Source organism: Neopsephotus bourkii, unplaced genomic scaffold (genome assembly GCF_033783945.1).
Source record: "Neopsephotus bourkii isolate Nb327-2 ecotype Australia unplaced genomic scaffold, CSIRO-AGI_Nbou_v1 NB_1825, whole genome shotgun sequence".
Lineage (NCBI taxonomy): Eukaryota > Metazoa > Chordata > Aves > Psittaciformes > Psittacidae > Neopsephotus > Neopsephotus bourkii.
Window position 1 is genome coordinate 8,051,199 of NW_026902298.1, and position 24,600 is coordinate 8,075,798.

General features: G+C 40.2%; 2 protein-coding genes across 5 annotated transcripts in view; both read left to right on the forward strand.

Annotated features, from left to right (window-relative positions):
• Positions 1 to 24,600, forward strand: part of SHANK2 (SH3 and multiple ankyrin repeat domains 2) — a 339,902-nt gene that overhangs the window by 290,163 nt on the left and 25,139 nt on the right. For 3 of the 4 annotated variants that reach the window (XM_061343497.1, XM_061343499.1, XM_061343500.1), the window contains 3 exons: positions 6,191 to 6,326; positions 8,630 to 8,710; positions 11,872 to 11,892. In XM_061343497.1, the coding sequence (XP_061199481.1) occupies positions 6,191 to 6,326; positions 8,630 to 8,710; positions 11,872 to 11,892 (238 nt within the window). The remainder of the gene's footprint in view (positions 1 to 6,190; positions 6,327 to 8,629; positions 8,711 to 11,871; positions 11,893 to 24,600) is intronic. The other variant, XM_061343498.1, reaches the window with a different exon arrangement.
• LOC133207021 (uncharacterized) lies at positions 14,980 to 24,312 on the forward strand. Its single transcript, XM_061343516.1, has 2 exons — positions 14,980 to 18,745; positions 23,164 to 24,312. The coding sequence occupies exons 1-2, from the start codon at positions 18,667 to 18,669 to the stop codon at positions 24,021 to 24,023; spliced, it is 939 nt and encodes a 312-aa protein (XP_061199500.1). The 5' UTR covers positions 14,980 to 18,666; the 3' UTR covers positions 24,024 to 24,312.

Below are 24,600 nucleotides of genomic sequence, written 5' to 3' on the forward strand. Positions count from 1 at the left end.
TCTCTGGTAGTGTTTTTTCTGTTGCACCTTCCTACGGCAAGGCTGCTCTGGTGAATATGTTCCAGCTAATGCATCTGCTGTCCTACCACTTGCAGGTTTGGTTTTGCTTTGTTTTGTTTTATTTTATTTCATTTCATTTTCATAGAATCATAGATTCATAGAATAGTTTGGGTTGGAAAGGCCCTTAAGATCATCTAGTTCAAACCCCCTGCCATGGGCAGGGACACCTCACACTAGACCGTGTTACCAAGGCTCTGTCCAACCTGGCTTTGAACACTGCCCCAGCATCTGTGGGACACTCATTAACACACTCTTTTCCCCCCTAGAAAAATCCACATTTTTCGATAATAGCTTTTTTTTTTTCCTCCCCTAAATCTGCCTGTGGAAGTGACCTAAATGCATGTATTTACACACTGAAGAGTCTGTTTGCAATCAGATGTTGCCTGGTGGGGAATGTGGCAAAAGAATGAGGACCTGCCCAACTGTAGCTTTCTCTGGGGAATAAATGAGCACTGTAAAGAATAATACACTCCTTCATTTACTTTAAAATCTGGAAATACTTTTATTTGGGGGGTGGAAGGGTAGATTTCATCTTCAGGGAACAAATTTCAAGGTAATTCTATCTCTATCCTTGCTCCTGCAGTCAATACCAGCTGCCTTGTAGGCAGCACAGTGATCATTTAGTGGTGTGTCAATGTAATTATACACAAAACAACCAGTTTACAGTTTTCATGCCCCTCAGCAGCATCTGTGTGGCTGCACTGCCTTGCATCTTGCTGTAGTCCTCTCTCTTCCTGCATCATAGTGAAGCTCTTTGTGGCCTCTGAGATTACCTAAAATGTCTTTGTACGAATAGACCAGGAGAGACGACACCTGCTTCTGCTTCTTTGTCTTCATAGCAATCACCTCATGTTAAAAAGTGCTTCTGCTTTCCTCCTCTGCTTCTGGCTTCAGGCCTTCTTTTGTGGTACCCTTCCCAGCCAGAGCACATCTCTTGAAATCACCCATCAGATGACTTTGATGCCTTCCATTCATACTTACTGTAAACCAGTTGCTACCGTATCCTATCCCTTTGTAAACTTCTTCCATTTAATGCACTGTTTTCCTTCTGTTTCCTTTGCACTTGTGTCTGGGTTGCCTGAACAGGAGCATCTTTTTCTTGGTAAAGTTCAGAAGGAATTTATTGATGTCATGGGTTTTCATGCGTCTTCTATGTGAGGGAAAAATGTGATTGATATTTGGCTCTTGGAGACCACAGCATTATTTGTTCTTGAGTAAAGTTTCATTATTTCTATTGGGTTTTATGGGGTTTAGATGTTGTGATGTACAAATGCTCAGTAAGATCAAGTCAGAGCAGTGGACCTGGATGTTAAAGATAGTGTAGTTTATGACTGTCAGTTTGTCACTGCTTTAGTCCATGCTTTTAAATCATCTCTTGAGAGAATGGCCATGTTGGAGAGAGAACTCCTCATTAGTGATGTTCAAAGTTCTTTATGCAAGAGGAATGTCATTGTTGACCACAGTCTTTGGTTTGGAGCTTTAAGCATGTGTAAGTCTCAACTCTGAAGCACATTGAATGCAAGCCCCAAAGCTCTTTCAGTTCTCCAAGAGGGTGTTGGAGGAAGCAGCAATGTGTCTGCTGTGGTCACAGTGGTGGGGGTGCAAAGGAGACACAGCACACTGCTTTTTGTCTTGGAGAACTGACTGTTTCACACTCTAGTGTATTGCATTGCTGTAGGAAGCTGTGAAATGACAACTACGTCAATAACTGATTCCATCAGCTAGGGGAAAGGAATAAAACCTCTTAACTCTGCGGAAGTGATGGCAAGTATTGTCTGCTGTCATGGAGGAATATTTAGTTTCTTAAATGTTTCCAAAAGTGTCTGGATTGAGCAGCTGCATGTACCTCCACTTATGGCTGCAAACAGGTCCATCCATATCTCCTCCAAATACTGACCAATCACAGAATCATAGAATCAACCGGGCTGGAAAAGACCTTTAAGATCATCAAGTCCAACCCAGACCCACTAAACCATATCACTGAGGGCCTCATCTACACAGTTTGTGAACACTTGCAGGGATGGTGACTGTAGCCCTGGCCTGGGCAGCCTGTTCCAATGCCTGAGCACCTTCTGGGGAAAGAATTGTTCTTCAGCTCCATCTAAACCTGCCCTGGTGCAACTTGAGGCCGTTTCCTCTTGTCCCATCCCTTGTTCCTTGGGAGCAGAGCCCAGCCCCTTCTGGCTCCATCCTCCTGTCAGGCAGTTGTAGGCAGCGATCAGGTCCCCCCTGAGCCTTCTCTTCTCCAGAATGAACCCCCCAGGTCCCTCAGCCCTTCCCCATCACACTTATGCTTCAGGCCCTGCACCAGCTCCATTTCCATTCTCTGACCACACTCCAGCACCTCACTGTCTCTCTTGTAGTGAGGGGCCCAGAACAGATGCATAAAGTGTTGCTGTGCCTTTCGCTTGTGCCAGCTGCCAGTAGGTGTAAGCAGACCTGCAGTGGTGGCATCCTGGGGGGTGAAGGCTGGGGAGCAACTGCCTCTTGCCTGTGGCCTTGGCTCTGTGCATGGTCACTCGATCCTTTCCACCCAGTGGTTCACTCCAGGTTATGTTACACGAGGTTCATCAAAAACAGTGGTATAAGGCTGATAATACTTTAAGATATTGACATACAGCGCATTGCACACTACTAGCAAATTAATTTATATGGAAAAATTGTCTACTATGGATTTTTTCTCATTTCTGTCTCCAGTTGCTGTTAAGTCATCACTTTTCTGCCTTGTAGATTGTACTGCTCTAAAAACCCCATGTACCTTGATCATACAAGGTAGAAAAAGTGCTGAGACATAGAGGTGAAAAAATCTTGATCTTCACCAAATTCTTCTTCCTTTTAAACACTTCAAGAACATTTTGTGCCTGCCCAAATTGAAAGTTCAGCCTGAGACAGCTCAGGTTTCCAGCTGAGGCTAGTTTTTCAAGGCATTGAGTCTATAAGCTTGTATTATTTCATTAATTATTTCTCAGTAACTTCCATCCCACTGCCCAGTTTTAACCAAATGATCCTAAAATGTGAATTTCAAGCATATAAAGTCCTGAGACTTTTCCTGAGAGTTGGGAATGGATAGAAGAGATTTATTGAAAGTATTGGCTATCCCAAGGGGCAGTTTTCCTTTCATTTGCATTATTGGCTCACCAGTTGCCATTGGTGTCACATGGAGCCAGCCACAGCACGTATTTATTTCTGTTCTCTATTTTCACCTGTGAAGGACATGAGAAAGAAAGTTCTGTGCAGGGAAATTTGGGGGAAGAGTCAAAGGGAAAGAATAAAAGGTTTTGCAGTGAAAGACTACAGAAAATATGCTGAAAGATTGGGTTGAAGAGGAGAGAGATAAAATTGTGCCTGCAAACCAGCTTTGGTAGTTTGGCTGTTTGTAGATCATCCTTCTACACACTTTGTCACTAAAAGCAAAAAGATTTTTTAATGTTTCAGAGGCTAGGTTGGACAGAGCCTTGGGTGACACTGTTTAGTGTGAGGTATCCCTGCCCATGGGAGGGGTTTGGAACTAGATATCTTATGTTTCTTTCCAACCCTAACTATTCTAGGATTCTATGAATGTGATTCACATTTAATATCAATTACAACACAGTACAATTACATAGATACCTGGTTTACTGCTTATAAAAGTTCACTGTCTTCAGCCTGTTTATAAAGCCTGGATGAGGTGCAGTGACCGTTCCCCACTGCCAAAGCTTGACGTGGAAGCAGAGACAGTCTCACCACATTATTCACACCTGATAAAGTTGCGCTGAATAATATCAAACTACAACTATCAAAGCAACCTGCTGGAACTCTGGTGACTTACTCCTTATACTGACCATTTCTGGAGTCATTTGGCTTAGATAGAAAATAGTGAAGAAAAAGGTCAAAAGAAATGGAGATCTGTCACTGAAATTGGAATGGAGAATTCCAATGTTGTGGCTTTTTAATCATGCTGTAGTTTTACTCACTGAGGTGCTAAAGGGTAGATGAGGTCCTGCTCTGCTGAATTCCTGATTCTTTTGTTATCAAATATTTCTGTAAACTCTGGCTTAAATAATCTTCAGATCTCCCATCAATGTTTTTATCTTTACAATAGAAATCTTTTGGATCCCAGCTTTTGTAACACTCCTTTTAAACAAAGCTGCTAGAAACAGTCATTTACAGGTGCTGTTTCTGAAGCAGCTTTAAAAAACGTGTCATATATATTTGCTCTTGCTCTAAATGTTAAATATCACTGCACATAGGGATGTGAACAGATGGCATGCTGCAGAAGCTGTTGATCATTGTACACATTTGTCACTTTACGCTAGCATACATGTGTTTGATTAATCTTAACTTCTGATTTATTCGGAGGTCTCTATTTTTGACAGCAGTTGGGATTATATTGTAATCCACACTGGCTTCCAGTGGCTTAAAATTTAGATCCAGTAAAGATAGAGTAGATGCCTCCTGTAGTTCTTAATTACCTGAACTTTTTTGCTGTGGAATAGAATTACCTGGTTTAGGTCTTGACACTGGAAGGAATTGGAAGTAAATGGATAGTTCCATTTGCTAAAATGTTGTAGGCAGATAAAATTCATATGCCATTGGCCCAGCTAAATACCAGATCTCGGGATTAAATGCCAGATGCCAAGAAGGTGTAAAATAAAAAGGAACAGCAAGAGTCTTATTCAAATCAGTATGCTTTTATATCCCCAGCCTACAGAATGGGAGAACTTCATATTTGCCTGCTCAGCAGGTCTGGATGTTCAGTATGTGTTACACCTACATCACTGCACATGAAACTCACAAAGCATCTCAGGCTTGTAGCCATAGCACACAGACATACTTTGAGACTTCTGACTGCAGCATTGTATTTAAATCTGGCTTACCGAGATGTTATTTCAGCATAATGCATTTTGTCTCAGCTAAAGCCTGAAAAAATACAAGGTTTTCTTATGCTACAATGGATGGGAAAATGATTTTGAGTTGAAATGGTTCTGCTTGTGCTTGTTCTGCTGAATGGCAATAATATTTAATGAGAGAATTTGCTCTAAACTGTAAATTCTTCAGTGTGTGAGATGCCCAGCCTGTCAGAACAAATAGAGGAGCCTAAAAACATTTTATTTTGAAAATGACTGTTCATTTTGGAAGGCACTGAGCAATCTCAGTGAAATACGACTGAGTCAGTTGAATTTTGGAGAGAGATCAACTTCCCAGCATGAATTCTGGCAGCATCTTTTCTTCACTCATTCCATTCCTCAATATCTTTTATGCTCAAATAGCACATGCAGCACTTATATGCAGCTGTCATTCAGATTTCAGATAGCTTTCAGTGACTTCTTCTAGATTGAATGAATAAATCAATTACTTTTATCCATGCTTATAGGTTTTATGCGTGTGCTTTCTTCTATGTCCATTAATATTATGGAAAGACATATAGAGCAGAAAATGATGATGCAGCACTAGGAATTACCCAGAGAATATGTATTTTCAAATTGAATGTTGCAGTGCAGTTTAATTGGCATGACTGCAATAGCTGGTCAGGGCTTCACACACTTAACTCATCTTTATCCATTAAGACTGGTTTGCACTGCCATGGCCCTCCTGCCTTTCTTGCAGGACATTAGACCCTTCCAGAAACTTCCAGAAGGAAAATGCGGGGAGATGAGGAGAGTGCATATAATAAAAGAGTGTCTCTTAAACATGAGTTTACTTCAGGAGTGAAAAATATTTTGTTTCTGGATGATCTATAAAGTAAAAGTTTCTTAATTTCTCATTGGTTATGTTAGCATAGAATGCATTCAAATGTGGATAATAGAATCATGAATTGCTATCATGTAAGAAAATGGTTTTAGTGTATGAAATGCAGAGTTGTAGCACACAAATTGCTGGGAATAAAACACATAAAGGGAAAGATTTGGTTGACCTTTTTTCATTAAATTCTCTTAAAACATGGCAATTATAAAGAAATTGGTTGCATATTTCATAAAGATCTAGCTTTGTTTTTCTGTTTTCATGTGCTGTTTCTTAAATATGTATTTTTATTAGAAGACAGTAATTAGAAGTTCTCTATCATCCTGTTCTTGCCACCTTCTGTTTCTCAAACTGAAAGAACTGATGTTTTCTGCATGGTCATCTGAAGGACTGTTCTCTTTCTTTGCAGGTTAACAATGAGAATGTGGTGAAAGTTGGCCACAGGCAGGTGGTGAACATGATTCGACAAGGGGGCAATCACCTAGTTCTTAAGGTTGTCACAGTAACCAGGAATCTTGATCCAGATGACACAGCTAGAAAGAAAGGTACATTTTCCTCTTTTCCTGATGGAGTCTTTTTGGTCTTGCTCCACAGAAAACAGAGCATGGACATGAAATTACTGGTTTATAAATCCTGATTTATATACTTCACTGTTAAAATTTAAAATAACCTTCCATTTAATTTAGAGTAATTTAATCCTGTTGACTTATGCATTAATATATGACAAAAGGGTAGTATTCCTTTGTCATGCTGGCCATAAAATTTCATCTTTATGGATCTTTATACATTCATATGTTTGAAGATCTTGTAGTAAAACTCCTTGCAGTAGTGAGAGAGAAAAAAGCAGAAGGAACAGATTATCTTTTATGTTTTAATTCTAAACTGAATTGCCCTTAAAATCATTGAGAACTACTGATTTTGCAAAACACATGTTTTAGAAAGGACCTGTGTAAGAATAAGAAAAGTAAGAAATATGTTTTCTTAATAAGGTTTAATGGAGATTATAGGTTAACCTATATCATAAGGTTGAGCTACTCCCTTAGGAATTTCAATGTGTTTCCCACCCACTCACCTCCCAAAAAAACCCCACCGAAACTTCACCAAAAGACAAAAAGAAAAAGGATTTTGCACTATTTCCTTCACCTTAGATACCCCTGAGTTTATTCAGGTAACAGCTACTGTGGGAAGTCATTAGGCTCTCATAATTATCATTAAACAGAGAAGATTGCTGCTGCTAACTAGTGTTCAGTACAGCAACAGCACATTTGTGAAGGTTCCTCTTCCTCCCACCAGTTTCTGAAATTGCCACTCACAGCCACTTGGCTCTTCAGCAGAGGGTGGCCTCCAAAGTGCCACCCGAGGGCTCCCTCTTTGTCCTGACTGAAACTTCGGCTACACTGTGAGTGTTCTTGCCATCTGCTTATTAAAATTAAAGCCCATTTGGGGAAAAAAGGGCTATATTAAATCATGGTCCTGTGTTATTTTTAGTTTGATGGAATTACTATTTAAACATTTTTAAACAAACCTTCCACCTCTGCCTTTTGGGATGTGTCATATTGGCCCGCAAGAAAAGTGCTGTTGTATATAATCCAAAGGGATGTTGTTTCTATAAAAACAAACCCAGATCTTTAATCTTTCCAGAGCCTTCTACTAATAATGTGTCATTTGCCAAAAAACCTTCACTCTTTGATTTTGTCCCTTTTTGATGCCTTTCTTGTTACCTGGCAATTGCCTTTGTACCTCAGGAACTGTGTGGAAGGATTTTCTTGCTGTCACTCTCCTTTATGGGGAGGCAGATACCAAATCCTGTTTAACAATCCAGTGCTTTGTGCGGTTTCCCTCACAGATTTGCTGTCACTTCTCGTGTTGGGCGAGGGCAGATCTCGAACTGGAGTTAATATGTGCAGTACTCACACAGCCTCAAATCTGGCACTGAACCTGAGCTATAGTTTTGCTTTCTTTTGGCATACTGTCATTCAGGGCTCTGAAAGAAGGTGATAGAGCTTAACAGGGAAAAGGTGATGCTGACATAGAGGATAAAGGTGATACAGCAAGAATATTTTCTCCTTCTTTCCTCCATCACTCGTGCCGTCAAACTGCTTTGCCACCTCTTGTCAAAATAGTGTAGCCTGATGTATGCTATTGACCAAAACACTTAGGAATTCTGAGTTTTTCATGATGTCCCAGAGGCCTTTCTGTTTACTGGAAGCTCTACCAACACTGGCATAATATGTTTCTGATGTTAAGCTCTTTTCTGACCTCCAGAAACATTTGTTATCAAGATACTAAAACGCTTGCTGGATTTTAGTTTCTGTGCTAGCTTATTGCCTTGGCATTTGAGGATCTTCTTTATTCTAAGGATTACCTGTTTTCCCTAGTCTCACTGTAACTATTGAGATAAATTTCAATCTTCTTTCTTGTATTTCTCAGCTTTAACAGTTTCTTTAAAGATGAAATGAGTCTGGCAGATATTGTCTGGTCTCCAGGAGATTTTTAGCTATGTGTATTTCTTAAGAGGGGCACAAGTGCTGGGAGGCACTTTCTCTCGAAAGTCTTTTTTCCTACTTTAAAATAGAAGTGCACAGTTCTTTAGCTTTAAATGTTTCTATGTATCCTGTTACATAAAAGCTTGCTGATGTGTCAAACTACCTACGCTAAAGTAGGAACAGTATAGAAATTCAGTACATGAAAAGCATCTCAGGGTTTTTTTCCTCTCTATGTATGTATTTATTATTGCCTTATTTAATGTAGCATATTCTTTTAAATGAATATAAACCTGTGTATTTGAATATAGTGCTTTAGAGATGTGGATTTACTTACACTGTATATCCTTCTGTTTAATGCAAAGCTCCACCACCTCCTAAGCGAGCTCCAACCACTGCACTGACCTTGCGGTCTAAGTCAATGACCTCAGAGCTTGAAGAGCTTGGTAAGAAAGTGTTTTTTCACAAGCATGCTGGCATAATAGAAATGTAAATAAATACAGATAAATCATGTATATATGTTAAAATGCCTATAAGGAACTGCACTGTGTACAGTATATAGAGCAGAAAAGGTTTTAAGAATGCTGCATCTTTGGAGAGTTCAACTTATGCATGATTCGCATGAAGAGTTTTTGTTTAAACTTGTGCCTTTCCTGCTACGCAAGAGAATGTCAATACATTTTTTATGCATCATCAAAGTTTGACACATCTACTAGAAAGTAATGCTGTGTCATATTTTGTTAGCTTTGCTTTCTACCTTTTCAGTTCATCTAATATTGTTTTATTTTAAATTCCTGTGGCCTCTCATTAGTGGATAAAGGTAAGCTGCCAGAAGCTGTTGTTAAAAAGCTGACAGTGTTAAAGCAGCTTCAACTTCAACTTGTTTTCATTAGACTCTGCTCAGAGAAAGTGCATATTATAATATCACTTTGACTTCTGTGCATGATATAATTCTTCTCACTATTAGTAATAAAAAAGTACTGAGTCTTTATTTGCTAAGTTTAAGAAATGTGATTGTAGATTCCTTCTCTTGATCATTCACATTCTAGATATGCATAATCCTTTGGGAATTTTGATTTGTTTTCTAGAAGTGAGGAAAGTAATAGTGCTTTTCTGTTAGGTCATTAAAAAGTAGAATTTTTGCACCTAGGCTAATAAATATGTTATTAATGGACCATATATGCAAAGAGAAAAGCCCAGTGTATATTTATATATGGCTATGACACTAAACCAGTGTATTTAGCAAGTGATAGTTGGGTAGAAAAAAAAAGCATGTCCCTCATGGTGGAGTAATAAGAGTCTCTCATACAATAGAACCATTATTCCATGTAACCTTACATTGATTTAAATCCTCACATTTTGTAATCACTTTTTTTTTTTCTGGCATGGACTCATCTCAAGGCTAACTGTAAGGAATCAAAGCCTTGTGGCCACTTTTTCTCCCCTTGGAAGTTAATGTTTGCTGGGGCAGATGGACCCCATCCATCTTTTAGCGAGTCAAGTCACATAGCTGCAGTGGAAGTTCTTACCAGGAAAGGGGTGCTGAAGTGGTTACTGTCTTCTCTATGGTATAATAACCAAACGAAGACCAAAATGGAACATTCTGATTATGTAGCTCCAACAGATCTCAGGAAATTTGGCGTTTCCATGCTAGGAAGTTTTAAGAACTTGACCAGAGGTTTCAGCTGTTTGTGAATGCTCCATAATTTTTCTTCCAGGATTAAAATTTAAACTATTATTTCTGGAGCCACTTTTTGGATCTAGGTGTTTTGATTTGTTTTCCTTGCATGGAGTGCTAAGAAGTTGTAAAACTTTGCTGGCTTACCAACAAATTTTCCCAAGGAGCAGAAATACTTGTGCACTGATTTTCCCCCTTCATTATCCCCTTCTACAAATCACTTTGGATATTCTTCTATTTCTCTTACTTTTCAGTCTCACATAGTAGATACTGTTCTTAAGGCAGAGAGAGGAAGCACTCTTTTCTAGAGGAAAATAGCTTATCGATTGTAACATCACCTCTGCAGTGACGACCATCAGATTTTAGCTTTCTCACCCCCTGTTCAGGTTATAGTACTCGATCTGCTGTTCTCATCGGCTTGCAGAAAGCACTGAAGCTCTTGTGGCTGGCAACCATGGGACATACTTGAATCTTTAAGCACATTTCCCTTCTATATCTTTATCCAGATGGGGCAGATATTAGTGGCAAGACTTCACTATTCTGAGGGATAGTCCTGAACCATGTTTCACAAGTGTATGTCCCCTAGTAAAACTGTAGTGATATTAGAGCATGGCAGAAATTTGTCTTCTTCCTGAACAAGCCTGTAAATACCAGTTGTGTGATACTCTGAACATTTGCCACTCTAGCAAACAATATGACTACTGTTATAAATAACATCTGTGGTCTACCTATTCTAACATTGGTCCTATGAAAGGGCTGTTAGGAGAAGGAGCAAGAATCCTTAAATTGCACAAGAACCGACCAAGCTTCCAAAGAGGAAATGTTCTCACTATCATCAGTTAAAAGTTGTCTTCTGACATAAAACACAGATTGTATGTGTGTATTTATATATAATTTATATTTCTTTATTTGTATCTGTGTATATATTGGACATCTGTATGAGCTATGAGAACACCCACATTTTTACATCCATTAAACTATCTAATGAAGAAGCATTTGTTTCATAACATATATGTGCAGCCTAAATAGGAAGCATGTAGAGATGAACACTGTGGATGTTCTCATCACTATGTATGTGTAATCCTTTTTCTGAACTAAAGAAGCTCATGGTCTCAATAGTGTCTCGTGGCAGAGGATTCCACAGGCTAATAATGTGCTGTGTACAAATGTATTTCCTTTTTATCGGTTTTAAATGTGATTCCTTTAGTTTTAGCAAATGTCCCCTGTTACATAGCAGAAGAAACAGATAAATAGTATTTCCACATTTATTTTCCCTCAGAGTCTATTTTTTTTGCCTAAGCTAAATAACATCTTTTTCTAAAGATAGATCGATAGATCGATAGATCGATAGATCGATAGATAGATAGATAGATAGATAGATAGATAGATAGATAGATCTTGCATTCTTTACAGTCACTTCCTTTGCCTGGCTCTGAACTTGCTTACATTTTTATTGACATGGACTTAGCCACTCTGTGCTCCATAATACTGAGCAGACCATCTCAGTTGTTCTCTTCCAAATGAGTTAATCCAAAATGTGGCAGATAACGTGTGCTCCTGATTCCCTTCCACTTCAGTGTGCATGAAAATCCCCTGTTATCATAGTTGGAAAGCCCTGGTACCAGTAAGTTGCCCCGTGTACTGTTTTTAATAAATCATTTAGGAAACAGTATGTACATGTGTCCCTAATACCTGAAGGGGAGCAATTTCTTATGGCTAAGGTATAAACCCTGATAAACTGTGCTTTTTGCCAAGCTGTTTATCTATCTGCTGTGGTTTGATAGAGACATGCGTAGCAGAAGCTAGCAGGGAGAGACTGACTTCTTAGATGGAAGACAAATGTTTATGCTCAAAATGACAGACAAGGATTTAGCATATAAAAATTACCTTCAGAATTGATTCACAGTTCATTCCCTTTCTGTTTCCAAGCTTCAGTACGGAAGAAGAAGGGTAAGGGGAAGCATTTTGTCTCTTGTTTAACCTGTTTCTCACCTTTCCATAGTGAAGGATAATAACATAATGTAAATGTTGGCATATAGTCCAGTTTATTTTATGGTGTCAAATGTACATTAATTATTCTATATGTTTTTTAGTTACTTAGTTAATAAATTGCAAACACGCTAAGAACTCAAACAGAAGACTACATTTGAAAATAGTCCCCACATTTCTTACTTTTGTCTCCTTTCCTTCATCTTGCCTTTTTTTCCTTCTTTGTATCCAGCTCTTTTCCAAACCCTTTCATATCATCACCCCACAGTTACTGTGCTACCTGGCAGCCTCAGAGTATCCGTGGCCAGTAACGTATCCTCAGTGTAGTCCTACGTTAGTGATTTCACTTGTCTCTTTAATGGCCAAATGTTACTCCCATAACCACACTGTCTCTGTCTAAGAAAATAGGGATCTTGCACACAACACTGGCATTTTTTGACCTGGAGAAATGCTGCTCTGCACTATTTTTTCAGTATAATATCTTCCACGCTGTCCTGTATGCATGGAGTGCCCTCCCTGAACTGATTCATAAGGCCACATCCTTCTCCTTGAAATCTCTCCTAAGACCCACTTCCCCTACGATCCCTATTAAGCAATCATCTAAGTAATGATGGCTAGGCAGAGGGGCAGCTAGAAATAGTGGTGCTACTTGGATAGCTTTTCTGAATGTAAATGTATATACATGTATGCAAAGTATGTTTGTGTTGAGCTGTATTTTTTCATACTCCTGTATGTCATTTTGCTCTCCTAGCTTGTGAGCTCTCCTGAGCAGGGGCTGTGTCATTTCCACATTTTCATGGCGTCCAACCCAAGAAAGGGTCTAAAACCTCCCCGAGCCCCTGGGTGATAGCTGGTAAAACAGTCTGAAGTCTTCAACAAAGTTCAGTGTTATGGAAGGGAAAGCTAGGCTGTATGCAGTGGCTTCTCTCAACAGGGAAGCTTTGCTTTTTAACACTAAATGGGACAAAAATCATGATTTATTTTTTTTTCCACTCTTTATTTTTCTGTTCTTTCCTGACCTGTGTTCAGGTCACTAACAAAGGTTCCAGGAAGTGATATTTGCCATTCTCCAATCAGAGAATAAAATCCCGTTGCTGCTGGTATTTTTCTGAAAAATGTCTTTTGGCAGCATGTAAAAAATCTTTACATTGTTGTTGGAGAGTTTCCCTTCAATGGAAAATGCAGTTTTCTGGGTTGTAGATGAGGGAGGCATTAAGATGAAAATAATGGCTTTTGTGCTTCTGTTTGACTGGTTTTGTTGGTTGTCTTCTGAGAGGGGTCATGGCTACTTGGGAAGATAGGAAGAGGAAAAGACATAGGCTGTTTTTTTATGTTCAGATAGAAGATAGGAAGTTTGTGTCTGAAGATCCAGGTAATAACCTCTCTGGGTTCACAGCAGTATGGCATGGGCAGTATAAGCATTTGACTGCAGTTACCTAGCGGGAGTTACTAAAACATAACCTGTACTTCATCCCTGCCACGGATGTCCTGCTTACAGTGGTTGCCTGAGCTGGAGAAACAGCATCCAACTTCAAACTGTTGGAGGGATGTGTTTTCACACAGACGTTTGAAGGGATGTGTTTTCAATAGGGAAACCACTTTCTGGATTCTGTGGGGTAGTGGGGAGGGAGAAGAGGTGTTTTTTCTTTTGTCTCTTGTACATTCACAGGAATTGTTGGATAAGTACATTATGGCAACATGTAAACTAACAGTTGTAGCAGCAGTTTTTTGGAAGCAGTACTTAAAATACAGTTCCAGGTAATGTGTAGTGAGCCCATTAATACTGAAGAGCAACCAAAATATTCATGTAGCAAATTAAAAAGAAGCTTTGATAATACTCTAAAAACCTTACAAGAAAAATTTCAGGTCATCATCTTCCTCATCACTACAGCAAATATTAGTTTCAAAATTAATATTTTAAAATAACAGATTTAGCTTCTCATTGGAAAGTTTATGTGGCTAATGAAGAGCTTGTTTTAAAGGGAGTTTCCTTCAGGGTTTTTTTCAACTTCTTTATCACTAACTTCTTGTGGATGGAAAATATTAATATTAGTTGGTACTTAAGGAACACATCCATAAACTAAGCTCTGTAAATGTCTAGGTACATGATTTACAAGTTTCATTCTCGTAAGCTTTTTCACTGCCAGGAAATGGGTTTGATTTAGTGAGCAATTCGGTGTTTCCAGTGAAAGCTAAAGTGGACAGTGTTTCATTTTAAAAACCTCATATAAAAATCATCCAAGAGAAAGTACAAAATTAAGACTAGAGCAGGCTAAATTTTCATAGTGGAATGGGGATGACAGGATAAATTATTCTTCTGCATTAATAAATATCACTTTGACAGTGTCACACGAGTGTCAGTTGTGAGCTGGGGTGGTGGTTGGTTTGTGCATAGATTTGATGTGGTAATCAATATAAGATAATCCCTCTATATGTATTGATGCTGATCTATGGGGTTTGGTGTGGGCTCTAGTACCAAATACAAACAAAGGATTTTCCTCCTGTGACCAGTTTAGATGCTAGTACCACCTCTCAGGTACAGAGTAACTGTGCTGTCATCCACGCAGAATATTGTTACGTGGCATCAAGTCTTTCTATTTGAATAGAAAAATATCAGTTGATGGCATTCAAAAGAAATATTATTAGCTCTGTCTGCAATAAGCATCCACACTTCATCCCATTCCTGTTGTCCATTGTTTCAAAGGTGGCACATTCAAATGGCATCTGAAACAATGAAATTGCAGAGCAAATACATATCAATGAATGCCAAGCAGTGGATTAGCTTACAGTTTTATGTTGTGTTTGAAGAAAGCACTCACAAAGGCATCTGGGTTCAAAAATGAGGTTTTTCTTTCACTGGGGTGAAGTTGATGATGCAGATTTGTCTGCAGGAAACAACGGAAGTACCATCAAAGCAACTTTCACAGCACTCACAACGTCAACTCCTTTGATAGTTTCCAGCATCTACAGTGCTTTTATGCAGGAAGAAGGTTTTCTGATCTTCACCATCCACTGTATTTTAGAAGATGAGAGCAAAAGGCATCAGGCTTAATGAAGAATTCTTGAAGGGTATCCGTGTAAGTAATTGATTTGCATTACATATTTGCAATTCTAATGAGGTAGCAATGTAGTAATAAGATAAAGGTTGTCATCAGGTTGTCATTTTTCACCAGCACAAAGCAGTGACTCTGGGGGGAATCTGGGAAGTGTATGTGCGAAAAACTATGTGCCCCAGTTTTTATTGATGTAGCAAGGCTACAGGTTTTAGGACTTGTAGTCTTGTGGGGAGTCCATAGCAGCATAAGAGGTGAAGGATTAGGACTGTGCCTATGGCATATGTGCTTTTAAAACACTTTGGAAGAGCAAAGCATTAAAAATCAGCACATATCAGGGAACACTATGCTAACATTATGTTTTCCACTGAAAAAAATCTGGCACCTACCTGGCAATGTGCCAATTATGAACTTTTGGCACAGAATTAAGAGGTAACTCTCAGTACTGAACACTTCAAACCAGGGCTTACGTTGGGTGACGTGGGCAGCTTTAACTAATAATATACAAACATCTGGAATCCTGGGCAGAGGTCGAGTCCCTGTGTGGGTGCTAGTATTACTTTGAGTTTATCAGCTTACTCCTGTGTATGTAGCACCCTTTTTTGATACTTGTTTTTCTTCACTACAGGACAGTAATTGAAAAGGTTTTCAAAACCTTTCAGCATCAACCAAACAAGACAATGGTATAAAAGAAGTTGGAAAAGGAATTGTAAGTGTTAAAGAAAACATGGGGTTTGTAGCATTTGGAAACAGAGGAATTAAATGCGTTGGCATATGAGAGTGTCACTTGCTATACTCAGATATTACTAATTGAATATCTAACCACATACTGAAAGTCACAAGTGCCTGAGGAACAGTAAAACTTGCATGTGTTTTCCAGCCTGGTACAGTTAGGGCAGTGGAAAACGTTTTCAACACCTTTAATGTGTTCTCTCTTTTTTTCAGGAGCCAGGGAGATGAAGGACTTACCTCCCTCATCTCAAAACTCCCTTTGCTGCTATTTCTCTTTTTTTTTTTTCCTTCAAATGTTCACATACCCATGTTAATTAATTTCTAACATAATTAAAATAAATGGTTTTAGCTAATTATCATTAGTTTGTTTGGTTTTTCCCCTCGGTGTGGAAGCGTGAGAATTAAGTATAAGAACAGAGAAGACTGCAAGTGTCTTAGGTCCTTCACCTTTCTGTTTGGTTTCTTTTGGTTGCTTGTCTTTCTTTTGTGACTAGGCCAAATTTTCAAATGCTGTCTCTTAAACAGAACATCAAATTGCCACTTAAATTCCACCTGGCTTGCAGGGTAGGAGTGGGTATTGACTATATTCTCTGCTTTGTTTTTGTTCTTGAACAGAAACCACTGTTAGACAATGACCATTCCTCTTTCAAGGTAGGCCGAATTGTAAGGCTTCAGGATTGCAGGTGCATTTTAAAGGCCTGTATAATTCTTTCATTAATTGAACATACTGTTAAAGAGCTGGTACTTGAAAATTGTATCTATAGAAAGAATTTGATCATATCAGTTTTCTGCCTTCCTTAAAATTACTTTTGATGGTGTGATTATCATATGTAAATGTGATTTATATGTACTAATGTGAAAGTATTTTCAGCCCTAAAAGCACAAGACTTTCTTTCCAGAAAGTTTTGCTAGTTCTTTATTGTGAATACATACAAATCTTTTTCATAAATCATGTAATGGTATTTGTAGATACTCAATGTTCAATGATTCACTTTAGTCACTAAGCAGTTTATATGTTTTACTGATTTATTTTACGTAAGTTTTCCCTTTTCTGGATTTTAATGTGCAGTGTAGAGCTTACAGTATCCTAGGGAATATCCAAGTATTTTTACTCCATTTTCATAGAACAAAAGTGTTTCAAATGGCTTATGCTTTTGACTGTATTGCAAAGCACTTCTGTTATTTCCTCGTGATGGTAACTGCTAAAGTAATATTCTCTGCCTATTGTTTGCAGTATGCTAAATGTGTGATTTTTGGCATTGTGATTTAAGCACAATCCTGCAAATTGTTCACTTGGCATGGGGCTGGAAGAAGTTAATTCCAGATTAAAATGTGCTCGTGGTGGCAGATTTATGAGGATTAGCCTAATTGTCTAAATGAAAACTCATTCCATTCCTGTATATTCTTTAACTCTACATTTACATGACATAACTCTAGGCTGAACTTGTTATTTCTTTCCTCTAAATATGATCATAAACACCAAATTTGGATTTCAGTCTTAACCTTTAACGTTCTTACTCTGATGCAGTGCTTTTGCATTAGGTTAGTCTTTAAATGCTGAACAGTATGTTGAAGGCCTACTTTACCTACTTTTGGTCTGATGAATTTTTATACCTGTATTCTGATTTCAGTAGCTAAAAAGAAAGACATCAGTTGTCAGTGGGCATAGCTAATAGCTAAAAAATCCATTTTTAGTCATCTGCAAATAGGAGTCACCTGGTTTTCCCCAGAGACACTAGAAATCACTTCATCAAGCACAACTGCTTCTATGACAGGTGACATTATCATACAAACTTCTGTCTTCTGATCAAGCTTGCTTTTGAAATCAGTTCTCATCGTTCTGCTACCACCCCCTTAGTACTGGAGTTCATCTGCTTCTTCGAGAGCCTTATTTAGGTTCCCATACTCACTGTTTGTCCAAATTGCCCTTCACATAGTTCCCCCATCCACAGACATTCACCCTGAAGTATTAATCAGGTTACTTTCCAGCTGTTCTTTCATAAACTAAGCAGGGCCAGGTCTTTTGTATAAATAGGGGAAGTGACAAAAATCTAAAAGGAATACAGTAAATAAGTGCATCTGCTTGGTTTAGATGCTTATTTTCTTTCAGACATGCAAACTTATACACATAATCACTCCTGGTATTTATACTAAAATCAAGCTGCTTGTAGTTAAAAATAGAAGATATTATGAAATTAAACCATGAGATAAAAGCAACATCATAGCCATGTTTTAATGTAGTTTAAACAAATCTACACACCTAAAGACTACCCCTTTAGTACTTATGGAACTGATTTTTGCAGTTTATTGACAAGGAAATAAGTTTTAGCAGCTAATGAAAGGAATTAAACTCAGCTTGCAAACTCGTATTTAGGGAAGGCTATGGAACAAAATATGTGCATATGCAATACCTGACATTAAGAGCTATGTGCCTAGTCCTGTTGACACCAAGGAAGAATGAATGTCCTGTGTTCCCATCACTTTTCAAAAGGAAAAATACATGTGCCAAATATTTGACTGTGGTTGACTGCAGATGCTAGAAAAGGTGGGTGATACTACAGCATATAGGTGCAATTGGCATTGTATGAAGTTTTGCATAACTGATTGTGCATGGTACAGTTTCTGTCTGTATCTATCTTAGGTATTTACAAGGCATCTGTCACCTTGGTGTACCTAAGCAGTTTGAAAAATGCACCCACCCCAGGAGGCATGATGCAGATACAGGCAGAGGCCCAGGTCCAGAGCAGCAGAGGCAGGTCCCAGGAAGCTCCGCAACTGTGTTACCGCTGTTGTTGAGCTCCTGGCCACTTGTTGTGGCCAAGGAACATCTCCACCTACCTGTCAGCAGGAAGACGGTACCCCACCCCTCACGTCCAGCTCCACTGGTGGGGAACCTGGAAAGGAAAGATAATGGAAAAGGCAACGATCCAGTAGCAGAGGTGAAACAGAAATGGTGGGATTTCAAAAGGAGGGATTCTTAAAGAGCAGCACATCTCAGGGGAGGGATCAGCTGCCAGTCCAAGTGGCAGGTAAGGCACAACACAGGCATAAGTCTCAAAATGTTCTTCAGTGAACAAAAGTTAAAGAAATACCTCTGATGTCTCTGAAGTCTGTTTATATTCAAAGCCCTGCTCTGTTCTTGGCCTCTGTCTCAGTCCTCTATCCCTACAGCTGAATCGACTGTTTAGTTCTCTGTGTATCTTAACCCAATAACTGCTACAATCCTAAGTATGTCTAATAACAAATGTAAAAGATTCTCACTGGTAATGAATGTTGTGATGCAAAGAGACAGCATGGTATAGCAGTGCTCCAAAATGATGGACATGTTCATGAACCTGAAGGCTGGAATAATCCTGGCTTCTAATCACCATGTTCAGAATAGGATTGGGCAAACCACAGATCACCCCTGCAGGAACAAAAGATGGAGCAGTTCTCCTGTGGCCACCAGGAGCAACTGCTAATTTAACACATCAGACCAGGCTTTATCAGCCCAGTGCAAACACCCGTACGAGCAGCCAGCTATGGACTTTGCTGCAGAAACAGAGTACCTGCTTGACAGAAAAGGAAGATAGCCAGGACTTTGATGAAGGTTCACTAGTTCCTACTACATGGACCACTTTAATAATAGATCTCATTTTTTGTTTAAAAAACTACAGGATCAGCAAGGTAAAACATGTGAATCCCGTGTAACTCTTGGAAATAGCTGCAGCAGTGCTCACAGTAATCAAACACGAAAGCTGAAGTGCAGTGGGTCACTGTCTTCCAGATGTTTATATTTCCTTTAGCCCATATGCATGCTCCTTCCTGAATCTTCACTTAGTCACTTTAAGATCAAAATGGGAGTCATACCCTGTCAGAGCAAGGGAGATGAGGTTAGGAACATGAAGCAAGTCACGGTTTGGAGACTGTCAGTTAGTTGGCTGCTATCATTAGATATAAAGATGCTTATAAAAGACCTAAAGTGACCTATTTTGCCTGTAAGTCATGTATATCACTGTGAGCAAAATGCTGCGTGTAGGAATGGTATGTAAGGTGGAAACAATTAGAGAATCTGACTCTTCCCTTTGCTTCATCCCTGAGGAAACTAGCTGTACTTCTTTGTACACACTGTATTTAAACTTGGTTTTAAATGTGAGAATTCTTTTCTAAGCCAGTTAACAACCAAGTAACATCAACCGTGTTGGTATATAGTTTGGTCCATAGCTAATTCTGACTTGACAGTCACTTGGAAGTCACCCCTTTGCCAAGGAAATGAGGTAAAGGTAGTTAGCTGAGGTAACTCCTTCAGTCAGCTTTAATCCCACTTTCGGCAGCTGTTTGAAGTAGTCACCTTCTATGGCCAGTAAGGACAGTTTCTGGCCAAATCAAGTTCTACAGTGCCCCTACTGTAACTGGCACACCTTTTCCACAGCACCAACCTAGCCACTAGTGCAATCGTCTAGCCAAGATCTGGTCTGAATTTTAGGGCGACCTTTGGTCATCAAGGAATGGATTTATTGGGCACATATTTATTGGGACTGACACATTCATGAAGGTGGTGACAGCCAGTGACCTTCAGGCAGATTTCCCAGGAGTGCTCTGTAGTGTACAAAAACTCGTGTAAGGCCGTGCCTCGGTTTCCCTATGCCCCATGTCAATGCTTCACAAAGCTTCCCATAACCGGAGTTACTAGAGGTATTGAACACGTTGTAACATATAGTAGCAGTTACGAATCTTCCTCTTTTTCATTGCTAGTCAATCCTTAAACCTATCCTAAAACCTGTTGAATGTATTCATTATTCATAAGTATTCGCCAGTAGTTTCCACAATTAACTTTCTGCCCAGGGGTTTTCACTGTTTTCTTGTGCTCTTTGTCATTTGTGTTATTGGTCACCTATGCCAGATGCTGTTCTTTCAGCTCAGAAAGGCTGAACATAGTGATTAGGAGGACAGCAAGTGGTACATTTTTATAGAGAATTAGGACCTTTGCAAAAGTTTAGTATGTTTTTTTCACAGAAGCTTTTCTTTTGAGCCTCTGGCAAATGTGTAAACATGCACAAATAACAAAAGTGTTCTTATGATCCCCCTGAACCTGGACCAACTAAACTCAGTGATACTATTTCCAGAAATATTCATTAGTTAATGTGGGGTTTGGAGGGGTCTTTTGTTCTGTTTTGCTTCAGGTTTTGACTGTCAGTTGAGTTTGGTTCTCTTTTCTTACCAGTTCCTAGGTGAGCTTTATTTAGAACACTTGTCAGGGAAACAGAGTTTTCAAACACAGGCGATTTTCTGATGACTTGTCAAAAGAAATACAAAGACCTTTTGTATGACCAGTGGCTCTACCAGAATGAATATATGTATGATCCCTTATCTTTCTCCAATCCCATAGAATTTAACTGAAATGTGTGTTTGCTATGTGTGGTAAAGCTAGGTCCCCTGTTTTTTTGTTCTTTTTTTCATGTGTATTCAGATAGGAAAATGCTGAGAAAGAATTTTGTGGTCCAATACTATAGTTGTTAAGAGAGATCTGTTAATGAAGGATTGCAGCTACAGCTGTATTAGGCATAGGGAGAGAAGAATTGCAAAGGAAGAAGCCGTTACTATAGTTAGGTTGATACACAGTCCCTTTCAAATCTTCATGGAGTGGAAGAGCCAATGATTGCATGACAGTTTGTCCCTAAGATTCATTTTCATAAGGAGCTCATGCCTTTTTGCAAATACAATCTCATCCTCACTTTCCATAAAACATGCAACTGGACAGTCCAGCCAGACACAGAGGGAATGTGAATACTTTGAATGTGAATACTTTGAAGTAGTGAATATCCTAAATGCACAACTAATATCCATTATTTTAGCATTTTTAAAAGTCATAATTATATTAAGCCACACAGAATCCCCTTCAGAGCAGAATAATATTGGAGGCACTTGGGTGTAAAAATAAGAAATCCCATATGAGGGTAGACAGGGACTGATATACAGAAGGAGACATCCTTGGGTCTGTCAGAAGGAGCTTTCATTTAAAACCATATAAACTAGAAAAACTAAAAAATCAGACAAAATCAGACTTTTCAGATTCATAAACAGAACCAGAAGTATCCTTGAACATGACCTCAGCAACACCTTCCAGATGTAAGCTTACAGCTTCAGATTGAGTTCTGAAGAGCAGCATCTATATAAAGGTATTTCACAGAGCAGAAATTACTCCCTAAATAATAACATTTTTCAGGACTGAGCTGCCATAGAGCAGTCATGACAGCAGGCTGGCACCCAGAGCACTGTAGTGTGAGCAGCACAGCCAGCCATGCTGTTCAGGTCACAGTCTTCCCAATGGCAGCACTTCTCTCCCATATCCCTTGCCTGAGTGTGAGGAATGCAGGCTTTTTGTGCTACTGTTCTGCAACATCTTAGCCAGACCACCCCAGATTAATTTCTGATGACCAAATTGTCCCCACAAAAAAACCAAAATGAACTCATGGTTATTTTTATCTGAAGCATGGAAAGGGTGAGAGTTACAGCCACTGACTCTTGTAACCAAGAATGGTGCTGGGCAGATTGTGCTCTACTGTGAGCCAGTGATCACTGCGGGTGCAAAAAGCTTTGCCATCTCTAGCCTTTGGGAGTGCATTTATGTAGGGGAGGATGTAGAGTAAGCATATGCACAATATCCTCCTTGATAATGTCTGTAATGATGCCTCTTTGCACTCTAAGTTGCCACAGGGAAGCAATTGCACCCAGATTTCCACCACATGCCTTCAGGCAAGGGAAGAGGTAGCCAGGGGAGGGCAAAACTTAAGTTTATTTTCAGAAGACGATGAGATCCTGGCGAGCAATGCCCTCAGGAAGCGTTTCCTGCTGTTTGGAGAAAAGAACAAGGAAAATCTGGCAAATGTTAGGGAGGGCATTGCTCGCGGGATACACGCTGTGGACAGCCACCGTCGTGCTGCAGCAGTGATTTGGGAGAGAGCACACTGGGGGTGGGAGTGACGTGAGACGTCGGACAAAAGTGAAGATAGACAGCAGTGCTTCAGAACAACAAAGGGCTGCCCTCAGCCAGTGGTGGAGCACATCTGGCACCCCAGGAAGCTCAATTGGACACTTGGCCCTGAGCTCGTCCCAGGGATTTCTGACTGACACCACTGCAGTGCATAGGTGAGCTTTTTGATAGGTTCACTGACATTTCCTGTCACAGTCACGATGAGGTGAATTGGTAGTTCCTGCCTTGGGATGCAGCATGGCTGTGTGTGTTTTGGGTACAGGACAGTGTGCATTTATACCAAAAGCTGTTAATAATGTCAAGTACCACGTGCCCAGTGCATTCACTAAACTTTAGTCCGCCCTTCCGTTTGCCCAAACACATACACTCTGGCTTCCCAACTGGCTTCTTTCTGTGTGTTGTCCAATGCATGTAGATACCTCCATCTGCCTGGCCTCAGATACAGTGGTTGTTGCTCCTCTATTTGATTGCCAGATGTCACTGGGGAACAAGATGGGGAGGTTCCTGGATCCTCGGGGCAAGCTGGCCATCACCGAGGGAGCTCGCTGTCCACACCGGCTGAAGAACAGGAATCCTCGGTGCCTGCCTCTGACGAAGACTCGCCAGCCAGGACCACAGAGAGCTGGCAGTGGCCGTTGTCCTCGTCTGAAACGCACAGCAACGTTGGGGAGGATTTTGAGGGATTTCAAACGCCAGCGCGGACTCCGGAGTGTACCATGGACATACAGTCTCCCGGGGATCAGTCACTCAGTAGGACTCCTCAGTTTGAAAGTGACTCTCCTGAGGAGGAGGGAAATGATGAAATGAATGAAGAGCGCTGCGGTGTTGAGCCTGTCCCTAGGGATCGGGGTTGGAGAGGGCAGCCCCAGCTAACAGAGGGAGAGAAGCTGTTGATGGAAACCAACAGTAGGATTGTGCAGCTGCTGGAAAATATCAAGAGGGAGCATGCACAGTCCATGGGTCTCATGTCACAGTCCATGGGCCGTATGGAGCTGCAGCTGGGCATTGTGGCTACCTCCACAAGAGCCATCCATAACTACCTGTCAGAGATTTTAGCTTTTCTCAAGCAGCCAAGGACGCAGGTCCTTGAAACACGCATCTCCCAAAGAGCCACCCCCCATGTCGAGTTAACCTGTGCCTCGACATGGACTGGTGAGGACGCAGTGGCATCCTCCACTGTGTGCTTACCAGGGGCCGAAGGGACGAGCGACTCTCGAGAACCACCGCAGGCCACGCTGCCTTGTCGCAGTGGCCGGCTGCAGAGAGCCATAACCGAGAGGGCCTCGTTGCCCATGCCTACACGCCAGGCAAAAGGGGGAGGGAAGAAAAAATAACCACACCATAGGATTTTTAGGGTTTTTTTTAATGTGCCTGTCCTTTTAATTCTTAGCCATAAGGCCATCAGTGGCAGAATTCAACCATTTCCTACATTGGCTAACATTGTATTCTGGCTGACTAGATTAGTCTAACATTTTGTAGTTTCTATTTGCACTGTTAACAATGTGTGCTGCTGGTATTTGAAGAACATTTGCCTCTGTTCTTTCACTTTAACTTCATACGAGCATTTTTTTACTCTGTGCCAGGCATTCATTGCTTTTCTTACAAATACAAGTCATTTCTTGAGGCAGCTGTTTTTTGAGTTTTCTTTCTCCATTATCCCATCCCCTCTGAGCAAGCGTTCTGGACTTGGTGGTAAGTATACAGGTCTTGGCAATACTCGCCTCCAAAACTGTGTTCGATCAGTCTTTGCCTGGTGTTTCTGGCATGCCAGCCTGAGGTGTTGGGGTTAGCCTGTACCGGATCATGATCATTCTTATCCTCTGTGGGTCTGACAAGCTCACTTTCTAAGACCCTCGGTGGAGCTAATCCACATGTCTTGGCTATGTCGTACAATAAGTAATGTTGCCAGGA